Source organism: Electrona antarctica, assembly GCF_951216825.1.
Source record: "Electrona antarctica genome assembly, chromosome: 3".
Taxonomy (NCBI): domain Eukaryota; kingdom Metazoa; phylum Chordata; class Actinopteri; order Myctophiformes; family Myctophidae; genus Electrona; species Electrona antarctica.
Window position 1 is genome coordinate 13,639,566 of NC_136808.1, and position 21,622 is coordinate 13,661,187.

Sequence of the window (21,622 nt, forward strand, 5' to 3'; positions counted from 1 at the left end):
ACATGTATAAATCTGAATGCGGTCTCTATTGTCTGGATTTACATTCGCTTTTGACTGGCCTTATATGAAGCTATATTTTTTTTAAAGATTTGTGGAGAAATTGATGCCACTAAAACAGGAATTACAGGTTGGTGGAATGATTAAGCATCTTTATTGCATAAACATCCCGTGCCAATGCCTATATCCGGCCCTGGTGAAGAGGCTCTTTTGCATGGATATTTATACAGGTGTGCCTTGAGGTTTTGAAATGCCCTTTGGTGTGCCTTGGGCACAAACCATTTGAAAACCACCGCTCTAGTTTCTAGAATAGATAATAGTGTTGCAGCTTACAGTAATTGTAGCTGATATTGTGCAACACTCAAAGAGAGTTCACCGATTGATGAGTTCACATGTGAACAACTTCAAAGGAACACCACAGGTGGGAAGTTTTGTCTCTGAGCATAGTTGGGGGATAGGTCATACATTTCTTCATAATTAAAATAGAATCATTATTCATTAAGCATCTCCAGAGTGAAACTAATAAAGATATCAATCTTTTGGAGTTTTGACTCAGCCATCATGCAAGTGCATGCACGAGAGAGAGGGGGGATGCAGCAGTGTCTCGTGTGAATGTGATATGACGCACATCACACTAAGAACCAAATCATTGTGGATCTGTTGTTCTTGATTGGATATCATGACCTGAAAATGTAATTGTCTAAGCAGTGTAGAGACACTGAGACTCATGTTACTGGCACAAACAATCCACTTTTATGTTTGATAGGCTGCTTTAAGTGTATTTTAATGCCAATACTTTTGTACTTTTACTCAAGTAAAATTTAGGTTTTTAACTCATAATTATTTCTCCAGTGTACACATAAGTAATCAAATGTGAGTACTTCTTCCATCACTGGGGAAGTGCAATGAACATACATTTGCAAAACAACAGGGTAAAGTGATCAAGGAACTAGAGCGCCAGGTCAGAAAACAAGGATACACTACAAAGTTAGGATAACAAGTAAAAGCAAATTAACATTCAGCACACGAAACTCCCAGGAATGGGTTGTAAAATGAACTGGAATGCTTCTGTGCCCCACATACCTGCAAATCTGCAGCATAATTTCATCATTCATGGGTCTACTCTTTTTGGTTACATTTGTATACATTTAAATTGAAGATTTTCTCTGTGTATGTAACTGCGAAAGAGATTCGACATCAGTAACAAGAACAAAATATTCTAGATTGAGTTAATGTTAAGATATCTTTTTATTTTAGACCAGCAAAAAACAAAAAAAAGGAAAAAAACACTAAATCACAGTATGTTCAGATTAATAATTTAAAGCATGGTTTAACAGACACGGATTAAGAGGTTCATCGTGTCAATCCGAGCTGGGATTCTTTGCCAGTACACATCCCAGATTTAGATTCTCTTGCTGTGTCCAAGGCCTGTTAAAACAGGCCATCGCTCTTGTCCTATTGTAGAGACCAAGGACTGTCTAAAGAGGACGAGACGCGAAGACCGTACGGGCGACGCCATGTTGCTTATGGTGCTCCATGGAAGGAAAGAAACATGCGCAATGGGCTATATGCAGCCAACACTTCCGCGTTCAGCTTCCTTGGTCTCAACTGCGCATGTTTCTTTCCTTCCATGGAGCACTATAAGCAACATGGCGTCGCCCGTACGGTCTTCGCGTCTCGTCCTCTTTAGACAGTCCTTGGTAGAGACCCAGCAGAGACAGACCCTGGAAAAAGGCTGCCAACACTCCTGGAACATGCAGGAGTCTCCTGTATTGGTCATTATTAAAGATGGGTTTTACATTGCTTCAGTCATCAAATCAATTTCTGTAGGCCTATGTTTTGCATTTTAATGGCTGAAACCCATTCTTTTCCAATGCTACTAGTACTAAAGCAAGCCTGATAAAAGTGTTGAACTCCCAATATTCACCAGAATACAGGAAATTACATCTACTCCGTCAAAGTTTCTAGGGGAGCACCCCCTCTTGGGGAGTCCCCCCCCCAACCCCCCAAAGATTGGACTGGATTCTCACAGTCTAATGTTGGCAGCTCTGCCCTGGACACTTTTTGGTTCACCAGCCCAGAACAAAAACCTTGTCTCAGGCGAAACGTTGTCATGTCTGTGAAGCCAACTCTTCATAACATACAGTAATCAACAATTCACACAGTCAGTATTCACTTTATCATAATTATTACACAATATTAATTTGTTATTATTTATCTATATACACAATACAATATGGATGACTTCTCAACTCCTCAGAAAGCCACTTAAGTACAAGGCAAGTCATAATGGATGAAGCTGGCATCATGCAGGACAGATATGGATGTCTGAAAAGCTTTTGGCGTTTCCGGATGGCTGATTTTTGCCCGGGCCACTGGTGGCAAATACTACCAATCTGCTGAGATTTCCATTTCTACTCGGTGGGAGTTCTAGAGCACTGTACAAGCTCTCCTCCCTGGCCTGTGTGTGTGTTAAGCCCTAAACACACCAAAAGGGTCACCATGCAACTCCTTGTGTCCAAACGGTTGCAAGGAGTTAACGACCCTCGACCCCTTTGGTGTGGTTTGGGCCATTGAATTCCAAGCGTTGAATCACTAGGGACGACGTGCGTCAACGTGCAACAGGACATATCACACTGCAGGGACAACGCTAAAACTGTCTCGACCCTTTGGTGTGGTTCGGGCTTTAGGCTGTGCAACAGTGGCACTTGGTGAAAGAACGCTATAACGCTATTTCCGTGCTGGGACAGACCCAGAGACAGACCCAGCCAGCCAGCCAGGGACACACATTGCTGGGCATTTGGAGTGCTGCACCCTATGGTTTGCACCACTCAAAAAATGAGTTGCAAGAATATTGTGATAAAAAAATAATTATGATCTGCCCTACATTCTAGGGTGCCAAACCTCTCTGTGCAACCACCATGCTTCAGTAGGCATCTATACCCTCGATAGAGGAAATAATTGTATTACTTTTTACTTCTGTAACTTTCATATTTTGTTACTTTTTGTCCTTCCGGGGATTTAAACACTACATTGATCTCTTTGCTCTCTACTCGTGTGGACTCTCTTTTTGTCGACTAGGGTTCATGCTTATGCTCTTCTTATTCTAACCTCGCGCTTGTACGTCGCTCTGGATAGGAGACCGAGTGTCGGCTAAATCGTAAATTGAAAACAATAATCATGTTGGTCGGGAGGAAAGCGCGGTGGAACGGATCAGGTCTGCGGTCAATTTATACACGTTTGATATATGATAGTGTTGCACTTAATCAGACATCCAGTTCCTGTAGCTGTTGGGTAACAGTCATCATGGCTTTAAAGTAACTGGTCGTATATGACAGCATTAAAAAAAGGTACTATCTACTCCACAAAGTATATACACAGTATGCTAAAGACAGTATATTCACTGTACTGACACATCAGCCTAGAAAAAGCCTGTCAGTCAATATTAATACTCCATTCAGTTCCTTTAGCATTGGCAGCAACCATTTAGTTATTTTTACACCAGTTTATTTAGAGTGGTTCCTTGAGGGGGTTCTAAAGGATAACTCTGAGAGAGCACAAAAAAAGACAGGTCGATTAGGTACACTCTACACTCTCAGGCCTCTTTTCCACCAACATAACTTTGGTTAACTGGTTCCGTTCTAGATTCTTGGAACCTTGGTGCTTTCACAGAACCGGCGGCCATTTTCTGGTTCCGGTTCAGAAGCTACTTTTAGGGTCGTTGTGAACCATTTCATTTTCAGTGGAAACACTCTGAACAGATTCAATATTAGGCAGGGGGAAAAAAGAACTGAACCGGTTCACCCCCGGTGGAAAAGAACTGAACCCGTTCACCCCCGGTGGAAAAGAACTGAACCGGTTCACCCCCGGTGGAAAAAGAACTGAACCGGTTCACCCCCGGTGGAAAAGAACTGAACCGGTTCACCCCCGGTGGGAAAAGAACTGAACCGGTTCACCCCCGGTGGAAAAGAACTGAACCGGTTCACCCCCGGTGGAAAAGAACTGAACCGGTTCAACCCCGGTGGAAAAGAACTGAACCGGTTCAACCCCGGTGGAAAAAGAACTGAACCGGTTCAACCCCGGTGGAAAAAGAACTGAACCGGTTCACCCCCGGTGGAAAAGAACTGAACCGGTTCACCCCCGGTGGAAAAAGAACTGAACCGGTTCACCCCCGGTGGAAAAAGAACTGAACCGGTTCACCCCCGGTGGAAAAAGAACTGAACCGGTTCACCCCCGGTGGAAAAGAACTGAACCGGTTCACCCCCGGTGGAAAAGAACTGAACCGGTTCACCCCCGGTGGAAAAGAACTGAACCGGTTCACCCCCGGTGGAAAAAGAACTGAACCGGTTCACCCCCGGTGGAAAAGAACTGAACCGGTTCAACCACGGTGGAAAAGGGGGCCTCAGGGTTATGGGGATCTTTAAAATCAAAAGGTTTGAGAACGACTGATTCAGACTAACTGGTTGACTGGCCGATGACAGATCTGTTAACGAGACGAGGCAGACAGCCAGTAAGCAGTCAAGTCTGTCAACGAAACCCATGTTGCCTTTCAGTTATCGTCTGCATTAAAGCTTAGCTTTGAGACGGTTGATCTTGATGTTGTCTTAGTTTCAGTTGTTGTCGTCCGTGTTCAGCTTGGCTTTGAGACGGTTGATCTTGATGGGCAGCAGGGTGACCATTTCCTGGCTCAGCTCCAGCTCCGTCTCCACGGCAGCGGCGGCCTCTGGGTGGAGCTCACAGTACTGGACCACGTTCCTGCAGACAAAGAGGTCAAAGGAATACAAATGAGGCGACCTGTTCAAAGTAGTGCAGCTGTACATATACATACAGTAGTATAAACTAAAGAACACAAGGGATGACTATTCTTTGAGCTCATATTCTACAGTTCTCAACGTGGGGTATGGATATTTGAAAATAGACAATCTACTCTCTATTTCGTTGGAATATATATGTATATATATGGGTGTCCGTGGCCAAATGCATATTAATTTGGGAATCTACAGAACCAGTGAGACCGCCGGGGGATTCCCGGCCCAGGGTTGATGTCGCAGTGAGCGGAATTTGGCAGCTCGCTTTGTCGTCATTTCCTAAACATGGCTTCTATGTAGAGCATTCATTCACAGACTCAGGGGGCCGTAGTGGCTGAATGGGTAGAGAGAGGCCGCCTGGAGGAATGGGGAAGGTCACTGGATTGTTTGCACCCCTGCCTGCCCAGAGTGACAAAGTGTCAAAGTATCTCTGAGAGGGTTAAGACACTTAACCCATTTAGGCCTGACATCGAAATAAAAAATTATAAAAAACCTCATGTTTCTGTATCAGTGGTGCTCAATATTTCATGTCAAGGACCTCAAAAACGACGGTATGTGTAATTGGCCTCCGGCCCCCATCTGAAAATATGTTGTTTCAGGGACCTCCCCAGAAGCAAAGATTGGAGTTAAAAACATTGGGTCTGATATTCAAAGATTTGCACCACATTTTCACTACTTTTCAAAAATAGCAGACCTACAAGCTCATAGCGCGCCACTCGGTGGCGCGCTATGAGCTTGTAGATCTGCTATTTTTCAATAGCTAAAGTATAACGTAACGCTTAAAACGCCAAAAGGGGTTCCCGCCCAAAAAGGGTTAAACTCTGTCAGCTGGGTGTCTGGGTGCTGAATTAATGCCACCCTCTGCTCCTAATAAGTTAGGATGGGTAAATTAATTCGGCGGAAAAAGATTTTACAGTGACAAATAACTCATACATAATAATTTAATTGACATAATTCAGCTGTAGTCAGCATATTTGTCACTGTACGTCTGCACATACAGTGTATGCGAGTTTTATCCTAAAATGAGTGGTTTTCAGCCCTTTTCATATCAAGGTCCATTATTTATTCAGCATTTGAGCCACGGACCACCATTTGATGAGATTTAGCCTCACAGACTCAAAACTTAGAATATTTTGTTGTCCATGATGTCCATTGATGGGTGGTGCCATAGGAGAGATAACAGGCAAATGTTGATGAAAATAACTTCACTACATTCTCTTAATTGTGTGTATACTTCTTGTAAATTAAGTAATGCAGATGTTTAACATAATTTAACTCTTGGGAGCGTACAATGAAACCAAAAGGGTCCATTTGGATTCATTTTACGTTCTCAAAAGTTAAGAATCTGGGGTCAAAGGGTTCCATTTGGTTACCAACTCTCCATCATTTAGCTGGGGACCACCTGGAACTCCCTCGAGGACCACTGGTTGAGAACCACTGACTTAAATTATACATGTTTAATCCAGCATGATATGATATACAGTCAACGTGTACCCATACATACTTGTAGTTCTCCAGGGACAGATCGAGGTTGTCCAGCTGAGTGGCGAGAACAGGACTGATCAGCCTGCTGTAGAGTCTGGCCACCCTGAACCGAGCCACCAGGGCCGGCCTCAGAACCTCCTCCTCCAGTCGCTCTGGGAACTTCCCGTCTGGGGAACGCAGAGAGTCCAGGAACATCTGGAAATACCTGGGTGGAGGGGGAGGGGCATTTAGTCCAGGAACATCTGGAAATACCTGGGTGGAGGGGGAGAGGCATTTAGGCCCCATTTACACTGGCAGCCAAATCCAGCCTGAATCAGATCTGAGCCACATTCAGATTGGAATCTGATTTGTTTAAATGAGTCATGTGACATGTTGGACTCATTTAAACCAATCGGATTTCAATCTCGATGTGGCATAGATCTGATTCAAGCCAGTGTAAATGGGGCCTTAGTCCAGGAACATCTGGAAATACCTGGATGGAGGGCGAGAGGCATTTGATTAATTTGCCGGTTTCATTCATAGAGCCTTTTGTGGGGATGGTCGTGGGTTAACCCATTGATGCCTGATGCAACGTATACGTTGTTCTACCCTTGATGCCGGCGCGCTCCCTGCGTCTCATCAGCTATTGCTTTACATGTAGCAACATAACTATTTAAAAAATAATTAATCCGAATTTGAAGGTTTTTAGAAACCTTAGGTCAGGCCCTAGAAGGCGTTTCCAGATTCGGCCTCAGGCATCAATGGGTTAAAACTAGGGATGTCAATTATCGATTAATTCATTAATTGTTAATTGATAACTTTATCGATCGATTCACCGGTTCGTTGATAAGTGGCGTTTTTCTTTCTTTCTTATCTGAGAATATTAATTTCCCTCAATGTCTAACACCAGTGAGACGCCTAAGGGCGAGGTCATATAAGGAGCATGTCTTGAGTGTACAGGGTTTGATGAGGTCAGATCAACATATGGAATGTCAGAACAGGTCAGCTCCATATATGAGATCTAAGGGTGGTAGCGGGGACATTCTCTTGAGTGTACAGGGTTTGATGAGGGCCGGGCCTTAATTTTCGGCTTGTTGAGAACTCTAGTTTTCGCCGGCTGCCGGGCGCAGCTGCACTAATAACTTTGGGGAAGGGCTAGAGTTTGAATGGACAGGTATCAGTCAAAAGGGAGACATCGAAGAGGAAGGATGGATGGGGAAGGATCAACATATGGAATGTCAGAACAGGTTTCCGACATATATCCATATATGGAGATCTAAGGGTTTGAGGTCAGATGTAGAGTTGCTGGCCAATATTGATCATCAATGATCTCAATATATGAACGCAATAAAAATCAACATTTTGCTGATATAGTTAGTTATTAGTTATTAGTTAGTTACTTACTTTATTGACACAAATGTATAAAACATTGGGTCCAAACAATAATAAAAAACCCATGAATCAAAAACTTTAAAAGGACTTTATACAGAAAGAATACAAAAGGCATGTTATATTTCTTAATCAAATATTTGAGATACAGGGCCAGGCAATGGCATCTTTATATGAGGAATAAAATTAAATGAAAAGTGCACCGTCTTGTCTTGTCAGTCACATCACATGCAAAAGCAGAGACGTTTCTGTGGCTACCAAGGTGGTGATAAGACTTTTTTTTAACCGGCCCACATGTGCGTTCCTCTGCCACGCACAATGATAGAACCGCAGATAAACTATTAACATGCCTAGTTAAAACCCTGCCTGGGGTCGACGTCAGCAAGGGCGTGCGGTCGCCAACGGGTTCTTATCGGCACCAAATCAAATGGGTTAAAATCGGAGCCAAACCTCCTGTGAGGAGGCGCATCTGAAGCCTGTTGATGTTAACATTTTTATTCAAATGTATAACAAAATAATTATAATAGATACAGTATATCCACACACAGAGCTTGTAAGGGTGTGTAATAAAAGTACTGCTTTCCCCACAAAACATTATTGATTCTGTAATTTTGTTGGACTGACAATAATTTTGTTTACCTCTATAAGCGGATGGCCTCCATTATCCATGTGTGCTTCATTCGCGTAATTTTTGGGTAAGGTGTTGTTTTTTTCCCTAAAGAAATTCTTTGCGGCAGCCTTTACCTTAAAATGAAGCACACCATGATTGTGCCTCACATGTCATGGTGAAATAACGAACCTGGTGCAACAAGGTGTTGGAAAAGTGTGACATCTAGTGGCTGAATGTTGTCAACCCGAGGACGATTCTACAAATGTCTTCTAAATCCTGACAGTTTTCTGAAAAACCTATGTTTCTATGTCAGTGGTTCTCAAACATTTTCATGTCAAGGAAATATATGTAATTGGCCGCCGACCTCCATCTGAAAATATGTTGTTCCAGGGACCCCCCAGAAGCAAAGATTTGAGTTAAAAACGTTCGCTCTGAAAGAATATATATTCAAGATTTGCACCACATTTTCATGATTATTGAAAAATAGCAGATCTACAACCTCGTAGCGCGTGCCACGCTATGAGCTTGTAGGTCTGCTATTTTTCAATAGCTAAAGTATAGCATAATGCTTAAAACACCAAAAGGGGTTCCCGCCCAGAATGGGTTAAGTGTTTGTGCTAAAAGTACAGATGCAATTATGCAATTATGACCGATCACTGATTATTTCCAGGGTCATATTTATATCGAACTCATTGCTGATTTTGTTTTGTTGGTGAAAGTAGATGGTAAGCCCCTCTCCCCACTAACGGCTGAAGCTGAAAAGAGACAGAGACAGACAGACTAGACTGGCAGTTCTGGGAGTACAAAGCCATTGACGGTCACATTATTATTGCGTCATAAATATACTGTGAAAATAATCGTGATTATTTGTAGTCCGATGCGATACAGATATGGCGTTTTTATGCTCGCTTATATGGCCGATTTAGATTTTCGCTAGAGATTATATTGTGAATCTCTAGATAAAAGTATAACCACACGCCCGCCCACACGCACGCACACACAGTACTAACTTGGTGGATGAAGAACACAGGTGGTTGAACTTCTTAACGGTGTGGTGTTCCAGGGCCTCCGCGTCATCCTGTCTGTTGGCCAGGGTCAGCTTCAGGTCCATCATCTCGTTGTAAGTCTCAGCCAACTCAAACATCAACTGTCTGCGTATCAACAGATAGTACTGGGAATTCAGGTCTACAGGTCCATGGATGGGATGGAATGGACAAAAAAAGTGACACGTAGTCAAAAAGTAGCATTGCTTAGAATGTGCACAAAAACAAAAAACATGTTCGATTTGATTATGCTCTTGAATCTTCTTTTTCTATCTATCCTTGCTCTTTTTTGCACTCTCTCCCTTTCTTTAATATTTTTAAGCTTTGTTTTTTTATTCTACAGTTATTGTATTAGCCCCGATACGTTCCCTCAGTCCCCACACTCATTCTGTAGCTCCGAGATGAGGTCACGAATCCAAGCCCTCCCATAGCATTTCAGAAACGGCGTATGGGTTCCACAACTACCGCTGCTTACCCTTTTCTGCAGATTGTATCCAAAAAGTGAAGGTCTGTTAAGGAGCTAAACTAAATTTAATTTAGGAACGGCCAAAAAAGTCCAAGTTGCGGCAGGAAACGAGGCATGAAACGAGTTTAAATCGGTTGTTTAGTCAGCCGCTTCCATGTTTTTCAAGGAAGTTGTGGGTGTGCATGTCGACTGAACTGAAATCAGGTGGACAATCTAATTCCACATTCGACCAGGGGAGGCGCCGGGGAGGCGCTAAAGCTTTTCAACTTCCTTGAAAAACATGGAAGCGGCCGACTAAACAACCGATTTCATGCCGCAACTTGGACTTTCTTGGCCGTTCCTAAATTAAATTTAGTTTAGCTCCTTAACAGACCTTCACTTTTTGGATACAATCTGCAGAAAAGGATAAGCAGCGGTAGTTGTGGAAACTTGGATTCGTGACCTCATTTCGGAGCTACAGAATGAGCGTAGGGACTGAGGGAACGTATCGGGGCTATTATTGTATATGCTGCTGCATTGTCTGAAGGAAGCCAAACCAAAATAATGTCTCTTATACGTAACTCTTATGTACCTGTACACACAATGTAACAATAAAGTACAACCTTGAACGGAAAGGAAAGGAAATTGTGCATACATTATACATTATATTTTGTTCTAACATGCTTCTTCCCATCTCGCCTACTTTAATCCAATCTATTCTTCAGTCATCACTCATGTTTTCATCTATGCATGAGGAGTCTTGTCACCTGACGTACTGTAGCTCGTGGAAGGAACACATTATTCCAACTAGTTCCTTTCCCCAGCATCAGGCAGTTTAGAGACCAGGATTACTGCATGTTTTTTGTGAGGGTACCTACCCTAGGGGACAGGGAGAACATGCAAACTCCACACAGAAAGGCCCTTTTGCCAACCCCACCTGGGGTATGGGCACTGATGACGCGGAGGAGAGAACACTCCCCCAGCGGGAATCGAACCCAGGACCTTCTAGCTGCGAGGCGACAGCGCTACTGACTGCGGCATCGTGCCCCCCCATTCATATTATTAAATTATGTTAAATTATGTTAAGATGAATAGAGTCCAGTTCCCTTCGAGGAGTGTAATGGTGGCCCAGTTGAACCCGATGCGACGTGTCACGTGTCAGTACCTACCCATGCAGATTGGTTCCATCATGTCGACTCGTCGTTTGTGCATCTTGCAGCGTCGCTCCAGGTCATCCTCGAAGAAAGCCAGGGACCTGAACAGAGCACTGTGGTCCCGTAAGATCTCCACGTGGTCCGTCACATAGCCGTCCATCTCAAAGTACTCCTTAGCCTGGACGGGTCCAAAGACAACCATTACATTTATGCACACATTTTATTCATTTAAAATCTTCTTACAATTTAAGACAGAGGTCAATTCCCTCCTGCATACTGTGGTCCCCGTTACTGCCAACTCCACTCAATGTGTAGACCATAGACATATATAAAGGCTAGATGGCGCAAGGCAGAGAGCGGCCATCTTGCTTCAGTGAAGTTCTATGGTAGCTGTTGATCAGCTCAAACAAAAATACTCTTAACTCACTGAAAGCTTGACAGATTTACAAATGGGTTGGTATATTACAAACGGTATCAATGTGGCTATGATTCAGGATGCTTATCCGCTTAACCCATTCAGGAACCCCTTTTGGTGTTTTAAGCATTATGTTGTACTTTAGCTGTTGAAAAATAGCAGATCTACAAGCTCATAGCGCGGTACTCGGTGCCGCACTACAAGCTTGTAGATCTGCCATTTTTGAAAAATCGTGAAAATGTGGTGCAAATCTTTCAATATATTCTTTCAGAGCGTTTTTAACTCAAATCTTTGCTTCTGGGGAGGTCCCTGGAAAAACATATTTTGAGATGGGGGTCGGCGGGCCAATTACATTATACATTCTGGGGGTCCTTGACGTGAAAAAGGTTGAGCACCACTGACATAGAAACATAGGTTTTTCAGAAAACTATAGGATTTGGAAGAATTGTTTTTGTAGAATCGTCCTCAGGTCTAAATGGATTAAAGTTATTTTTATATGAAGGTCCATTATACGTATGCAGTATCATCTGACGTTTATAACAAACCAAACCGTTTGAAAGTCAGTTGAAAACTGAGCAAATTATGGTTATTTTAAAAGTACATGCCCCATAGTTATAATGTTATGAGTGGGCAAGCTACCTGTAGCAAGATGGCTGCCATGGGGCGACATCGCTCTCCATTGGCCAGCAGCGCGGGTGAGCCATCTTAGCCTGGCTAATAAGCCAGACTAATATCACACTGTCAATTTGTTTTTGCCAACGGCTGATTCACGTCTGGCTTATTAGCCAGGCTAGAGCCATCTAGCCTCTCTTATATCTACGGTGTAGACAACCTGACAGTGACATGTTTCACTGTGAGAACCACACATAGGTTCAACCAGGTTTTGAGCTAAGATTTGTTCATTTGCCTAAACAAAAAGGTTGTAAAATTAGCTGTTTGAATACAGTTATACTGAGTCTGGTCTTTCTCCTCTATTGTTTTTGCTTCAGATTTTTGCCTCCTTGGGAACGGCAGACAATCCCATCTGAATAGGTTTTCTACAAGCTTGTATATCTTCTATTTTTCAACAGCTAAAGCAGAGGTTCCCAACCACCGGTATGCGGACCGGTGCCGGTCCGCGGGACACGTGCCACTGGTACGCTAGAGGGGAATTCCAAGTTTTCCCGTCGTATAAAAATCCATTTGAAAACACTGAGAAAAGAGAGAGGACAAACACCAGACCTGATGCCTGGCCGTTGCGCGTAGAGCGCGACGCTCAATCGCCCATTGGAATGCAAATGCTTGCCTTTCAGGCTGCCTTTATATCCTACTCGTCTTCCATTCAACTGTCTTCCATGAGAACGTTAGGTTTTGGTACGATGACTATAGCTCACTCTACAGCCAGGACAGAGATTGTCTACCGCCTGTTGTGTCTGGCCTGTTCACCATTGTGGCTATGTGCAATACGGCCTGGTGTTGACGTATGTTCTCCATGCCTGTGACTCAGCTGATCCTCACCCACCACCTCTTTGGGTTAGATGGATACTCATTAGGGACCACAGATGGTCAAACAAAATCACTTAGTGCATACCACTAGAACTGAGAAACTTAGAAGAGAATGGGGATCTAATCATCCTACTAAACTTCAGTGAAGAAATGTGTGTGTGTCACTGTGTGTGTGTGTGTGTGTGTGTGTGTGTGTGTGTCACTGTGTGTGTGTGTGTGTGTGTGTGTGTGTGTGTGTGTGTGTGTGTGTGTGTGTGTGTGTGTGTGTCACTGTGTGTGTGTGTGTGTGTGTGTGTGTGTGTGTGTGTGTGTGTGTGTCACTGTGTGTGTGTGTGTGTCACTGTGTGTGTGTGTGTGTGTCACTGTGTGTGTGTCACTGTGTGTGTGTCACTGTGTGTGTGTGTGTGTGTGTACTGTATACCTGTGTACAATAGTTTTGTCCTACTAGAAACGCAGCTCTGGCCTCAGTGAAGTCCAACGGGAGCAGATATTGCACCTGGAACATAGAAACTACTTTGAGGGTTATGTAAACCGGAACTGTAATTTGGCGCCCTCTGAAGGCACTCTGAGTTTGAATGAACTCAGAGACAGAATGGTGACAGTTAGAACATCTTTTACAATGCTTTTTAAACAAGAAAAATAATTAATTAAAAAAACGCATCTGTTTTGTACAGGTAAAAAATTACAAAACAAAAAAAGCTAAGAACGAATACTGGAATGGAGCAATATTATAATAGATTTGGGATTCCAGTCATACGACTTTAAATAATTTCAATGCTGAAGATAAAATTAATTGTAGTACTACAGAAATTGCTACTACGTCTACTACTACTGCACTGCTGTACTAGGAATAGTGATAATCATTTATAGACCTTCTCCTCTAGGCTGGCGATGGAGTCAAAGGTGTCATCAGAGCCAAACACTAGAGTGCTCTTCTTCCCTTTCTCCTCCTCCTCCTCCTGTCTCCTCGCTCTCTTCAACTCCTCCTGGCGATCCGCATCCAGCTCCCCGATGTTGTCCTGACAGCGCATGAAGCGCGCACACACACACACACACACACACACCTTTTAGTCCAAACATGCACTCCCCATAACCGCTTTTAACCTGGTATATACCGACGGTATTTTGGCTATGTCGGACTCATCATATTATGTAGCTAAAATAGTAGTCTCACGTAGCCAGACGGGGTGCTCAGGGAACGGTCGTGCCATTGGAAACACAACCGAGACGGGAGCATAGTCATACGAGTGGGAGATTCATGTTATTTGTGCGTGGCTGCGGATAGCTTAACACATGGACAGGGATTGATGAGGTCAGATCAACATATGGAATGTCAGAACAGGAAGGACGGGTGGGGAAGGATCAACATATGGAATGTGAGAACAGGTCAGCTCCATATATGGAGATGGGTTTGAGGTCAGATAGTTGCTGGCCGGCCCCATCCATATATGCAGATCTAGGTGATGATCTAGACTTCTCCACGTATGGTTATCCAGGGTTGGATGAGGTCAGTGTCGTGATCTTCATATGGTGGCGTGACGCGTCACGAGGTGTGATGTCACGAGGCGTGACCATATATAGAGGCATGATGTCACGAGGCGTGACCATATATGGAGGCGTGATGTCACGAGGCGTGACCATATATGGAGGTGTGGGTGACTAACACAGGGACGGGAGATACAGGTTTTCATAGAACATGAAAAAGAGACGACTAAAATAGCAACCTACAAGCTATTGTACATTGTGTACTTTATTAATGCGACATTGTGGTACAATGAAATATAAAGTAAGTAGTTAACCCATTCTGGGCGGGAACCCCTTTTGGTGTTTTGACTAAGCATTATGTTATACTTTAGCTATTGAAAAATAGCAGATCATATAGCAGATCAAGATCATAACGCGCCACCGAGTGGCGCGCTACGAGCTTGTAGGTCTGCTATTTTTGAAAAATCGTGAAAATGCGGCACAAATCTTTTAATATATATTCTTTCAGAAGACCTTTTTTTTTATTTCGACGTCAGGTCTAAATGGGTGTTTTAGACCAAAACACTCATGTACAGACCCACACACATGATTCCATTCATTACCTCTAGTTGCTTCTTGGCATCTTGCAACAGATTGAGACAATATTTGATCCAACACCGAGCTATCTCTGCCCTCTTCTGTCTAAGCTGGTCTCTGCGTTCACTCTTTGCCTCACCTGAGAGGGAGAGAGTGAGTAAAGAAAAGGACAGAGCAGAAAGAGTGACACAGAGGGTGTGAAAACAAAGGGAGAGAGAAGGGGGAGGTCCATTTTGACCTATCTGCAGTCAGCCCATTCAGGACGGGAACCCCTTTTGGTGTTTTAAGCATTGTGTTATACTTTAGCTATTGAAAAATAGCAGATCTACAAGCCCATAGCGCGGCACCGAGTGCCGCGCTACGAGCTTGTAGATCTGCTTTTTCTTTTTTAATCATGAAAATGTGGCTCGAACGAGCAAACGTTTTTAACTCAAATCTTTGCTTCTGGGTGGGTTCCCTGGAACAACATATTTTCAGATGGGGTTTGGCGGCCAATTACATATCATTCTGGGGGTCCTTGACATGAAAAACTTTTAGCACCACTGACATAGGAAAATTTTTACAGAATACCGAATACCGTTAGGATTTCTAGAATCTGTTCTCAGGTCTAAATGGGCTAGACTACGTTCCGTTCAGGTAAAGCCTCTGCCTCTATTTGGCCCCCTTACTACTAGTAACTAGAAAACCACATTCTAGTGGCTACCAGCTTGGTAGCATGACTTGCTAGTCATTAGACTCCGAATCCACACCTCCCATGTTCGAATCCCACTGCCGTCACTATTTTTCCAACAACCGTGGACTTATTTTTCTTGTTTCTGGGATTGGTCCTGGAAAGGCAGCTGTCCTTCAAACAAAGCACACATTCCAGAGATTACTCGTTCCTGTAGGTTAGCACATCTAGAAGATCAGACTCTTCACTCACCCAGCTCCCAAACTTCATTAATTCCCAGGCTTGACGACTACTGCAACTTCCCCCTTTCTGTAATTCATCTCATTACTCACTCAATGTCTTGCACACGGAAGAGCCCCCCCCCCCCTGGCGTGATCTGATCACACACCAAGAAGGGCCTGCATGTTCTATGAACAAACCTCTACAACTGATTCAGAAGGTTCATGTCTCTCCACTTCTGCACTCACTCTACTGGCTGCCAGTTGCTGCTTGTATGCAATTCAGAACACTGGTGATGGCCTACAATGTGACAAAGGACATGGCAACCCCCAACTTGAATAATTACACTCCGACTTTCGGACACTTCCATCAGCAAACACAGGATTGTCTGTGCCTCCCTTCCTTCCTTCCAACACCCTGGCCAGTGCTCTCAAGTGACCTAGGCTGCATTCAAATTCATAGGGTTGTTCCCTACTCCCCATACGGGAATCCAGAATCCAGACTCAGTGGACTCGAATAGTGATGATTTCGAACAGTACACGCTATAGGTCCGCGGGTTCATGTACTTTTTATTTGCATTGTAATCCCCATAGGGTTTTTTTCAGATCGCCTCATATAAGAACTGTTTGAAAAATAAACAAATCATCCTAGCCGTTTCACTCATTTGGATATGAAGAATCAACTGACTACAAGAAACCAGTCAAAACGCTAATGTTACTGCTGCTCAATTAGTTACATTTTCGCTAGAAACAGACTATCAAATAAGTGACTGCAGGCTGTCGTAAACAATAGAGAGCCACCTCCCTGACAAGGACGGTTTTTGTTAAATTATTTTTAAATTCATGGATGAATGAAGAAAGGAATGAATGAATGAAAATATGTTTGCAGGCATGTAGGCCTATGTCTATGATGAAAAGGTTATTCTCTTAAAATAACATAGGCCTATGATTTATTATCAATAAAATAATATTATATCCATTATCCAGCAATATGAAAACAGTGCAACATGTTTTTATTTTAAAAAAAGAAATCGTAAAAAATGGCAATAGTTTAGGGATAAGTGGTGGCGCAGCATATAGCACTCAGTCACCATATTCCGCAGCTGTTCTCAAACTAATGCAACTCTGTGAAGCATTGCAAGTTAAAGTTAACATATTAGCAATATACTTACTTTCCTGTGCTGCATCCTCAGAGGGAACTTCCCCTTCCAAGCCTGCTATGACAGTGGATGCGGAGAGGCAATGTCTACCTTCCATGTAGCGGCCCTGAGAAACGCACACAGTACACACAGAAACACAAAGTGAGGTACTGTCGCAGCACTGAAAGCTACCACAGCCCAGTTCCTGTATGATTTTTCTCATTGCAGCCAAAACGTTGAACCTCTCTGAAAAACTACACTGCAAAGTAGAATTGCGAGAATTGGTGGAAATTTATGTTCTGTTAAGTTCTCCCCGATATATATTTGGAATTGAATTACTACAGTTAAGTACAAACATGTATTTACATGCACTGTAATGTAGACCAAGCTAGAATGGACACATTGTAGTGAAAAGTCATGGAGAAACTCCAAGGACATCAGCGCATACAGTATAATGTACATTAATTGTGTCAACAAAATTGATACAATGAACAAAATTTAATTTGGCTATTGTAAGCCATGCCATACCTTGGTAATGTAGTACTGTGATAATGTAGCAGCATTGAGAGCCCATTCCATCGGGTTGAACTGGTTTAGTTTTAACTGCCTCTGTAGTGTACTGTGACAGTAAGATGCAGCACGCTCAATCTCACCTGAGAAGCAAAATAAGCGGTATTTCATATATTATCAATTATTATTGAAATTATTAGTGGAAAAATGTCATAATTTTGCAAGCAGCTATTTCAGAGGACTGTTTTTGTGCACAACGGTTTAACTGATGACAAGAATCAAAATATTAGAAGAAAAGAAAAAACGAATTTCTGATAATTTCCATGGAAGCTTTTGTTCTTCCAAGTTTGTAGTTGTACTTGTGGAAAGTAGCAATGTGTGGGTCATAAATAATCCCAAGCTTCCCACTGGTAAAACCTACACATTTGGGTATGGAACATGCCTGCTACAAGTACCATACTGTTGGTTAAATGAGCAGCATAGTTCAACAAATATTTTACTCCAGTTGTAAAGGCCAGGTAATGTGAATGATCTATATGACGTGATCATTTTCACCACTTTGGAATGTTCAGGAGTTGACAGTAAAAGGGTTGCCCACCTGCCCCTGGTAGGCAAATCAAACTTTGGGGCAGGTGGAGTTTGCTTTCAGGTGGCACAACTGGGCAAGTGCTCGTTTGAGAGCGGACGCAACCGTTAATAAAACACAACACAAGATATCCGTCTAAACACCTGAACGTGGCCAGGTCTTCTGGTCTGTGGAATGTAAAATAAGATCCCCGTTTCCTACAATGTGCTGTTTTCACTGTTGCTACACTTAAAAATATAAATGATCAAATGTGAACCCAAAGTCTTATTCTTAGCTATGTAGGGGTTTGGCATAAAAATATACTTTTTGGGTGCGCAACACCTTTGGGCTGAGCAACTCCGAGAGCTTTTGATTGATTGATTGAAATATTTATTAACAGTTTGCAGAATTACAGTACATTTCAAGCACAAACTCAATACAAAGGCTGTTAACTGTGAGTGGACGACCCAATTAAGCATTACACTTGTTTACAAGAGGGTCCACCATGTTCAATTCATCAAAGCTTAGTGAGACCCTAATGATGCAGGTCACGGGTGAAGAGAAAATGTTGGCAGCTGCAGATGCCATCAAGAGCTGAACTGCACATCGCAGCAAAAAGACCCAGAATACATAATTTGCCAACAACAGCAGCTCTACTCACCAAGATTCTTATAAACCTGAGCCACGTAGTAAAGGGTATGGGTGTAAGCCAGCTCAAACCTAGAAGGAGACAGAGAGATGGGGAGGCATGCAGATTAGAGAAAAAGGGGAGAATGGAGTTAACACTTGATTGCTGGAGCAATACTGCGGTGATCGAACCTGACTCCGCCAGATGGGGGCGGCATTGAGTTCACTAGTTCAGTGTTTCTCAACTAGTTCTCAACTGGTCCCCAGCTAATGATGGAAGAGTTGGTAACCTAATGGACCATTATAGATCTTTAACTCTTGAGAGTGTAAAATGAAACCAAATGATTGTTACTTGTACTTATTACTTAATTCATTACTTAATACTTGTTACTGAATTCATAAGAAGTCTACACAATTAGAGAATGTAGAAGAATTGTTATTTTGATCGTTTGCCATGGAATTGTGGACAAAAGTCGTATCCAACAACAACAAAATATTCTCTTGGGTCTGAGAGGCTAAATGTCATCAAATGGTGGTCCGTGGCTCAAATGCCAAATAAATAATGGACTTTGGTGAAAAGGGTTGAAAACCACTGCACTAGTTCACAGTACAGCCTCCATCTGGGATCGCTCAGGGATTGGCGCTGAAAAACGTCCTGTGCCGAGGCGTACCGATCGGCGGCAGCTACGGGCGGGATCTTGGCGAGACTGGGTGTGACGCCATCGATAAGTGCCTGTTGCAATTGTATTTCCTGATTTCCCTAGCGCTTTAAAATTTGAAATTTGTCTTCTATTCTTGAAAGCAAGCGAAGACATGACCTATACACATCTGAAACGATAGTGACTTTTATCGTTTGCAGAGTTTGTTTACTTTCCTGCTGGCGCAGCAACAGCTACGTCATGTAATAGGATTGTCAGGCGGTAAGCTTTTATTTTTGATATTTATTTTATAGAGGGATAGGTATACAGTAGGCTGACAGGAAATGGGGAGAGAGATGGTGGGGTGACATGCAGTAAAGGCTGTCGGGATCGGGAGTCGAACCCGCTGCACACTGCCAAACAGCCAAGGTGCCCAGATGGCTACGCCAGCCGCCCAGGCCGACAGGCGGTAAGCTTCAATCTGGCGGAGTCAGGTTAGCGGTATCTTTCTTCCAGGAAATAAAACGTCTGGGTTTCCGAGGCTAGGTTAGGGGTAGCCTGGGGTCCACCTATGCTTTCTATGGCATAGGCAGCTCCCGGCAGGATCCACCGGGAGAATCTGGACGCAGCTGCACGACACGAGACTAATTAATTAGAGCGACAGAGAGAGAGAGGATTTAACAAAGGTGCAGACGATCAGAAATCAGCAAAGAGTGATCAACGTTTGCGCTACTCTATGCCAAATTGAAGTTTACTCGGCCAAGACTTTTTTTTCTCCCTGGAAATAAAAACGTCTGGGTTTCCCAGGCTAGGTTAGCGGTGATCTGGATTGTTGATGATTTTCTGGGCATTCACCCTACTGCTCTGGGTGTAGAGGTCCTGGTGTGCAAGATCTGTCCTTAAGCAGCTTCTGTATTCTGTACCAGGTAGTGACGGCAGCCAGGCTCTCTCAATATGTAATGGTGTGTGTGTGTGTTACCTCTTACTCCTCTCCTGATGAGTTAGCAGATTCTCTTCTGTTGAGAAGTACTCCGTCATGTCAGTAGGGGGACTCCCTTCCTGAAATAAATGGTAAACACAGGTCTCCTGATGTCTACTTGTTCATCAGCTGCTGCTAGTAAAACTAAAGCTAGTAAGTAAATCATTCAGTGAACCAATAGGTGTCCACAGACTCTAGATAGAGTACGAACCAGCAAGCAACCCTGTCAGTAATTAAGTTAGCCATGATCATACTACGGTGTATATTACTGCTGGCGTTGAGTATAGGCTGCAACTCATTCATATTGCATAGTGGATTAAGAAAACAGACAGTAAGCCAGCCTCACATCCTTCATGTATCGCAGATAGATGGACTCTGCCGTTTCCAGGAAGCCTTGAGCCGTCTCCGTCTCATCTCGCCCAGCCCAGAGGATGCCTAGCTGGTTCTGATGGAGGACACAAGCATTAGAGCAGTGGTTCTCAACCAGTGGTCCTTGAGGGGGTTCCAGGTGGTCCCCTGCAGCTAAATGATGGAGAGTTGGTAACCAAAATGAACCCTTGTAGATCTTTAACTCTTGAGAGAGTAAAATGGAGTTACATCTGCATTACTACGTCATTTTACAAGAAGTCTACACAATTAGAGAATGTAAATGTATTATTTTGATCAACGTTTGCCTGTCATCTCTCCTGGTACCACATCAATACAGCACAGAATTGTGGACAAAATCTTATATAACGAGAACAAAATATTGTTTAGTTTTAGGTCTGAGGCAAATGCCAAATAATGAATGGGCCTTTATAAGAAAGGGGTTGAGAACCACTGCATTAGCGTGGTCTCAGACTTGAAAAGATAGATGGCTATAGTCAGTCAACAATAACACTACCCATGATAGTTATGTTTGCAGAATTACCCTGACGTTAATGAACAAGGACACGTTCTCGGGCGACACGGAGCATTTATCCAGCCGTTTAATGCAGTTCATCAGATGCTCCTGGCCCGCAGACAGCTCCTCGGTCTCGACGTGGTTGACACCCAGATAATACTCCACGGCTCCCAGCCTGGCGTCCCCCAGCCCAGCCTCAGAGTCACCACCACTGCCGCCGCCGAAGCCATCCAGCTCCTTCTCCCCGCCGTCCAATGTCTGCGGCCGGGCAGCCCCATCTTCACCGCGGCTGTCATTCTCGCCCTCCTCTCCTCCAGCCTGGAAGTCCTTCAGTGAACAGTATATCTCCCTGAGCAGCTCTCTGGCCTTGTACTTGGAGCGGAACGGGTCGTTGGCAGGATCTTTGAGACATTCCACCTCGGACAGGTTTTGGGCGGTGGTGAATTTATCGCAGAGAGCTCTCCACTCTGAGCTGTTGATGGAAGCCATGTTTGGCCAGAAGTGTGTGTTGTGTGCATAGGT

The 21,622-nt window shown here is 43.5% G+C and overlaps 1 protein-coding gene across 2 annotated transcripts; it reads right to left on the reverse strand.

Annotated features, from left to right (window-relative positions):
• Positions 1-2,196: 2,196 nt before the first annotated feature.
• kifbp (kinesin family binding protein) lies at positions 2,197-21,622 on the reverse strand. 2 transcript variants are annotated; one of them, XR_013789684.1, is made up of 14 exons: positions 21,128-21,622; positions 20,564-20,662; positions 20,218-20,297; positions 18,635-18,693; positions 17,427-17,551; positions 16,932-17,025; positions 14,898-15,010; positions 13,683-13,829; positions 13,232-13,306; positions 10,926-11,088; positions 9,279-9,453; positions 6,310-6,495; positions 4,093-4,752; positions 2,197-4,060 (listed from the first exon to the last, which is right to left on the reverse strand). XR_013789684.1 is itself a non-coding variant. In XM_079497707.1 (13 exons), the coding sequence occupies exons 1-13, from the start codon at positions 21,587-21,589 to the stop codon at positions 4,608-4,610; spliced, it is 1,923 nt and encodes a 640-aa protein (XP_079353833.1). In that variant the 5' UTR covers positions 21,590-21,622; the 3' UTR covers positions 2,197-4,607. The 2 variants fall into 2 exon arrangements, 1 of the variants encoding a protein (XP_079353833.1); XM_079497707.1 differs by having other exon boundaries at positions 2,197-4,752.